The sequence below is a fragment of the Sorex araneus genome, chromosome 10, assembly GCF_027595985.1.
Source record: "Sorex araneus isolate mSorAra2 chromosome 10, mSorAra2.pri, whole genome shotgun sequence".
NCBI classification, from domain to species: domain Eukaryota; kingdom Metazoa; phylum Chordata; class Mammalia; order Eulipotyphla; family Soricidae; genus Sorex; species Sorex araneus.
In genome coordinates this window covers 52,600,958-52,607,264 of record NC_073311.1, presented here as the reverse complement: position 1 = coordinate 52,607,264, position 6,307 = coordinate 52,600,958, and the positions used below count along the sequence as shown (strand labels likewise).

The 6,307-nt window shown below is 41.7% G+C and overlaps 1 protein-coding gene across 1 annotated transcript; it reads left to right on the top strand.

The window, feature by feature from the left end:
• Positions 1-4,513: 4,513 nt before the first annotated feature.
• On the top strand, positions 4,514-5,503 carry TAS2R42 (taste 2 receptor member 42). The gene has a single exon (XM_004611384.3). It carries the CDS (start codon positions 4,514-4,516, stop codon positions 5,501-5,503), a length of 990 nt encoding a protein of 329 aa, XP_004611441.3.
• The last annotated feature ends 804 nt before the right edge of the window (positions 5,504-6,307 follow it).

Genomic DNA, 6,307 nt, shown 5'->3' with positions numbered 1-6,307 from the left:
GGCGGTGCTCAGGGGACCATATGGGATGCTGGGATTTGAACCCGGGTCGGCCGCGTGCAAGGCAAACGCCCTACCCGCTGTGCTATCGCTCCAGCCCCCAATTTATTATAAAGCTAGAAAAATAATGTTGTGGAAATGGAACATGCACAGACGGTCAAACATGCCAGCACACTGGAAGCTCAAAGGTGTCACCACATGCACCCGAGAATTCCGATGCAAATCACGGACTTAAGGAGGAGCTGCTGAGTGCTGGAACCAACGGTTCTGCATGAAAAGGTAAGTCTCAGTGTCTTACCATCTAGAAAGGTAAAATTCAAGGGTCTTAAAGAATTAGATATGAAAACTTCAATATTAATTTTTCAAAATAATGTGCAAGAATTTCCTTTTGACTCCAGGAAGGCAAATTTGAGAAAAAGAAAATTAATTGTAATAAAAAAAAAGATTGAATACTCTGACTTTATTCAAAATTTTAAACATGCTAGGGTTGGAGCGATAGTTCAGCGGGTAGCGTGTTTGCCTTGTAACTGGCCAACACAGTATCTCGGGAAAGGGGAGGAGTGGGCCCTCCCCCCCCCCCCCCCCCGCACCATGGGACGCTGAGATGATGTCACATCCGCCCACTATCTACTTAAGCTCCCACGTGGACTCCATCCAGAGACACACAAATGAATCTCAGACCTGAGCAACTTGAGGCAGTGATTTCTTCAGACCCTAGTTATCAAAATCTTACAGTTCTCAGAGCGTCCGGCTGCACGACATTATTTTATATCCATTATAAGCAATACAAAATGCATTACCAAGCAATTGCATTTTCGGCTGGTATGAGGGGTGGTAGGACTGGTCTCAAAATATCAAAGGTAACTAAAGTAGAGAAAGAATATTTTGCAAATTGTCTGCCACACAGGCAGGGGGAGGTGTGGAATGAGGGGAGGGGCGGATACTGGGGATTTTGGTGGTGGAAAATGTGCACTGGTGAAGGGATGGGTGTTTGATGACTGCATGATCGAAGTTCAAACATGAATGTTTTGCTACTGTACCTCACAGTGAGTTAATAAAAAAATTAAAAAATTAAAAAAAATTTTTAAAAAGGGGGACAAAGCAAAATAAAAGACAAGATGACAAGATGGTTTTCTTTGGGATCTGAGTTCACCGTCTTCTCAGGCTGCTAGTTCTTGAATAAATCTGCTTTTCTCACATTAACTCTTGAATGCTGGCCTTCAGGCAGTGAGCAACTGAAATTGGTGAGCAAGATGGTCACCAAAGGACTTCAAGTTCAAGCTGAAGAAGGGCCTAGAGATCTAGCACAGTGGAGAGGACATTTGCCTTGCACGCGGCAGACTCAGGTTCAATCCCCAGCATCCCATATGGTTCTCTGTACACTCCCAGGAGTAACCCCTGAGCACTGCCAAGTGTGGCCCCCAGAGAATAAAAACAGCAACAAAAAATGATGGAAGAAATATGCCTTAGTCTTCAAAAATCATATTTTGTATATTTGAAAAGGAAAATAATAGCTAGGAAGACAAGCAAGAAGAGCAACAAAATAAAAGCGAAGGAATTAGTGGGCAGCAACATGGTTACACAACTTGTGTGACAGGGAGAAATGTGAATTAAAACCACCCGGAGAAGGCACTTCTCTAGAGATTTAGAAACATAAATTTCAAAAGAAGTTTGACACTACAATAGGGGACATCGTAGAACAACTGAAAGAGGCTGATATGGGTCTCCACCAATGAGAGTGCTTAGAACATTTCCTGAGAGCCATCTCCTGAATTTGAAGCTGTGCTGCAGTTCCTTGCCATTACCCACTCCATCCTGTTAACTCAGACGTTCACTAAGATAACTAGCACATATGTGTTCTCATCAATATCCAGTTACTGGAGTCAATAGGAATGCCTAGCACATTAGTGGGATGAATTACTAATGACACGTTCTTGCAATGAACTACAATATATAATATAAAAGTACTGCAGGGGCCCTAGAGACAGCTCATCAAGCTTGTGGGAGTTCTGGATTCGATCCAATTGTCTCCTGAGCACCACCAGGAGCAACTTCTGAGCACAGAGCCAGGAGTAGTCACCAGCAATAGGTTAGATCCCCCAAAACACACACGCACGCACACAAATCAAAGAAATACAGCAGAACATCTAACAATAAGGTAATCACTATCACTATCATCCCATTGATCGTCGATTTGCTTGAGCGGGCCCAGTAACGTCTCCATTCTCCTAGCCCTGAGATTTTAGCAGCCTCTCTTTACTCGTCCTTCCCAATGGTGCCGCATTAGGGGCTCTTTCAGGGTCAGGAGAATGAGACCCATCATTGTTACTGTATTTGGCATATGAATACACCAGGGGGAGCTTACCAGGCTCTCCCATGCTGGCAGGAAGCTCTTGGTAGATGAATCATGGAGCAAATTCTAGAAGAAATATGCAGCATTTATGTGCATTTGTCATTAATATAATATTATAATTATTTTGGGATGGAGATATAGCTCAATGAACTTATGATATTCTTGCAATAAGTCTGGTTCAGTCCTTGGCACTGCACGGTCCCTGAGCACTGCCTGCAGTGGCCCCTGAGCATGGAGATAGCAGTGACATCTGAGTATTATTGGTTGTGATCCCGAAACAAATACATTGATATATTACCAAGCAATTTTACACATAGCTTATCTGAAATATCTAGAGTTCAGATACACTTTAAAAGGATGCTCCTTTGCTCTGACTTACTTCAAAGTATCTCTTTTGGGGAACAAAGATATTCTCTTAAGTTGCCATAATATAAAACAGATCAAAAGTTGGAAATTTAACATGGGGAAAAACCCCAGTGATCTAACCCACATCATCTGCAAACTTCGTTACTATCCCAATAATGCCCTTCATAAGTTTTTCTGGGCTCGTGCTCCCATCTCCAAACTGCATTCAGTTGTCACATCTCCACAGTCTTCAGAAGGAAGCATGCCATTTGGGCTGAGTGTCGGGGAATAGGGTAGAAAAGGAACAACACTGGTGGATGGAAGTGTTCAACTGGGAGGAAGTGGGGGAGCTGAACGGTAGTCAAGTGCCATGCATAAAACCCCATCAGCTGTGGTACTATAAACCAGGGTGCTAAGAGTCATAAAAAAGTGCCTCTCATAGAGGCATAGTGGGAAGAGCATTTGCCAGGCATTTGCCTTGCATGCAGTTGACCCAGGTTCGATCCCCGGCATTCCATATGGTCTCCTGAGCACTTTTGAGTGAGAAGGGTGGGTCGGTGGGAAACAGGGTGTGGGGAAGAGGACAGTAGTGAAGGGATTGGTGTTGAAACATTGTATGCCTGAAATCCAATCAGAATAACCATCTAAGGCACACTGACTAAATAAAATAAAATAAAAAATGTGAAAAAAGCATTGCTTTTAGAATGTAAAACAATGTGTTAATATTTCCTTATATGACTTAAAGTGATTTTCTACCTATTTTCTGTTTAGTAAGGCTAAATGGATGGAATTATGCTTGTGGCCAAAACAAATTCAACAAATTTAAAGATAACTGGGAATATGTGTATTTAACAGGACACATATTACTGTGAAGAAAATTTAGATAAATTTACCTGACAGTGCATCATCAAAAAACTTTCTGAGATGTAATTTTAAGGTTTTTGTGTCAAGTCAAATATGACTTTCCAGTTTCCTCATCAAATCCTAGATATCTTCAAAATTCAAGGCAAATATCATTCATTCCTATTTTTTCCCCTACACAAAGTTTATAGTTAACTGTTTTTTGGTGGCTGCCTCTAGCTGTTCTCAGGGTTTAATCCTGACTCTGTGCCAGGTGGGTTTATGGGTCCACATGGGATGCTGGAAATTGAACAGGTCCTTTGTTTATTCACTAGTTTATAGATTTCTTAATGATACTGATGTTTTTCAAAGCAGGTACTCAACAAAGTATCTTCATTGGATAATAGCAAAATTACTTAGATGATTTCTAGAGCTTTCTGTGAAACTAACCTATTTGAATGCAGATGGCATAGTATTTCAGGTGATGAGGCAAGTACAAATCAGTGAAAAACAATCTGACCCATATTTGCATGCCAACACATTTGACTTTAACCTGTTAATCATTGCTATGAGTGGAAAATTTTTGTAGATGCTAATAATAAATTTACACAAAAAACTGTTTGGTATAGAAGTCAGTAGCTCTTTAAAAGAAGCAGTTGAGTTTCTCGAGCTATCCAGTGTTTGTCAACAAATGCTAGCACACGTTAGAAAAAATGTTACTTAGCAGATCTCTCTGTGTTAAGATGAGAATTGCAGTCAAGGCAGAAAAATTTTCTTTTGCAGATATGAGATTGTATTTGATGGTCTACTCCAAGCTCTACTGAAGACTGGAATTTGCAAGGAAAACAAAGAAGTATCAGAAATGGAGACTGTTGTACAGGTTTGATTTCAAGATAAGTATCAGAAATGGAGAATATTGTGCAAGTTTCACTTCAAATTTATCACTGTGACTGACATTAGAAATCTGGATCTTTTCTTATGGAACTGCTCACTAGTTTGGAAACTCTCTTCCTGACACTAGCAATGATGGAATTCATCATTGGAATGTTGGGCAATGTTTTCATTGGACTGGTAAACTGCTATGGATGGGTCAAGACCCGAAAGATCTCTTTCTTTGACCTCATCCTCACCGGCTTGGCTGTCTCCAGAATCAGTCAACTATTGGTCTATTTTCTTGAGTCGCTTGTAATGGGACCATACCCAGAATTATATACCACTTATAAACTTGCCAAACCTTGCAGTTTTCTTTGGAGAATAACTAATCACTTGACTACCTGGCTTGCTACCTGCCTTAGTGTTGTCTACTTTCTTAAGATTGCTCAGTACTCCCATCCCCTTTTCCTCTGGCTCAAGAGGAGAATGAACAGAGTGGTTCTGGTGACGCTTGCGTTTTCTTTGCTTTTTCTGATTTTTGACTTTTTATTGCTAGAAACATTTAATGATGCCTTCCAGGATTACCCTACAAGACACGCACTCAATCTTACTTCATTTTCAGATAGAAGAAAGTCTTTGCATGTTCAGTCCCTGATTTTTCTCAGTTTGACATATTGCATCCCTATTGCGGTAACCCTGATCTCCTTGTTATTTCTGTTTTGGTCCTTGGTGAGACACACCAGAAATTTGCAACTCAACTCCTTGGGTCCCAGGGACACTAGCACAGAGGCTCATAAAAAGGCCATGAAAATGATGATGTCTTTTCTCTTCCTCGTCATGGTTCACTCCATTTCTACGATCTCGTCAAACTGGATATTTCATATGTTTTGGAGTAGTAAGTTCATTAGGCTTCTCATGCTAGCAGTCTACATCTTTCCTTTAGGCCATTCGTTAATTTTGATTCTGGGAAACAGCAAGCTAAGACGGACAGCCTTGAAGGGACTATGTCATCTTCAAAACTTCTTTATGACTACATTTGGGCTTCTTAGAAGGACTCTCCACAGTCTTTTCAGAAATAAGGACTTAAAGAAGTGACGTGGAAGATTGACTTTCACTTCTATTCTTCCTGGGGTCCTTTAAGCATTGTTGGGCATAAAGGAAATTTCCTCTTAGGAAACAAGTTGCTTTTATGATTCATATATTGTCAAACAGTATAATGTAACTTTATTTTTTGGCAGATTTGGGGCCACATTTGATGGTACTCAGGGATCACTCCTGGCAGCGGTTTGGGGACCATATGTGATGTAGGATCAAACCCGGGTTGGCTACGTTCAAGGCAAGTACCTTAACACCTCCAGTCCCTGACAGACAATATAATTAAAAAAGTAACCATGTCATTAAAACACTGGCTACCGGGGGCCGGAGCGATAGCACAGCGGGTAGGGCGTTTGCCTTGCACGAGGCTGACCCAGGTTCGATCCCCGGCATCCCATATGGTCCCCCAAGCACCGCCAGGAGTAATTCCTGAGTGCAGAGCCAGGAGTGACCCCTGAGCATCGCTGGGTGTGACCCAAAAAGCAAAAAAAAAAACACTGGCTACCAATTAAAAAATAGTTTACAAGAGAATCTAATTTAATTATATCTAAAAAGGTGAGCATGAACGAAGTCCAACAGAACCCAAGTAACATGGAACTTTGTGATCTTGGGCTTTGGGCTCAACGGGATCTGGGACCTGGGAGCAGAGATCCTCTGCCTGCTTCCCCCAGTCTCCAGTGACCCAGGGGTCGCACCCATAAACCACCTCCTGCCAGCACCTGATAATCTCCTCATCGGCCACCCTCCAGAAATCACGGCTGCTTCTCCCGGAAGGGAGCATAAATTGAGGCCTCCATAACCATG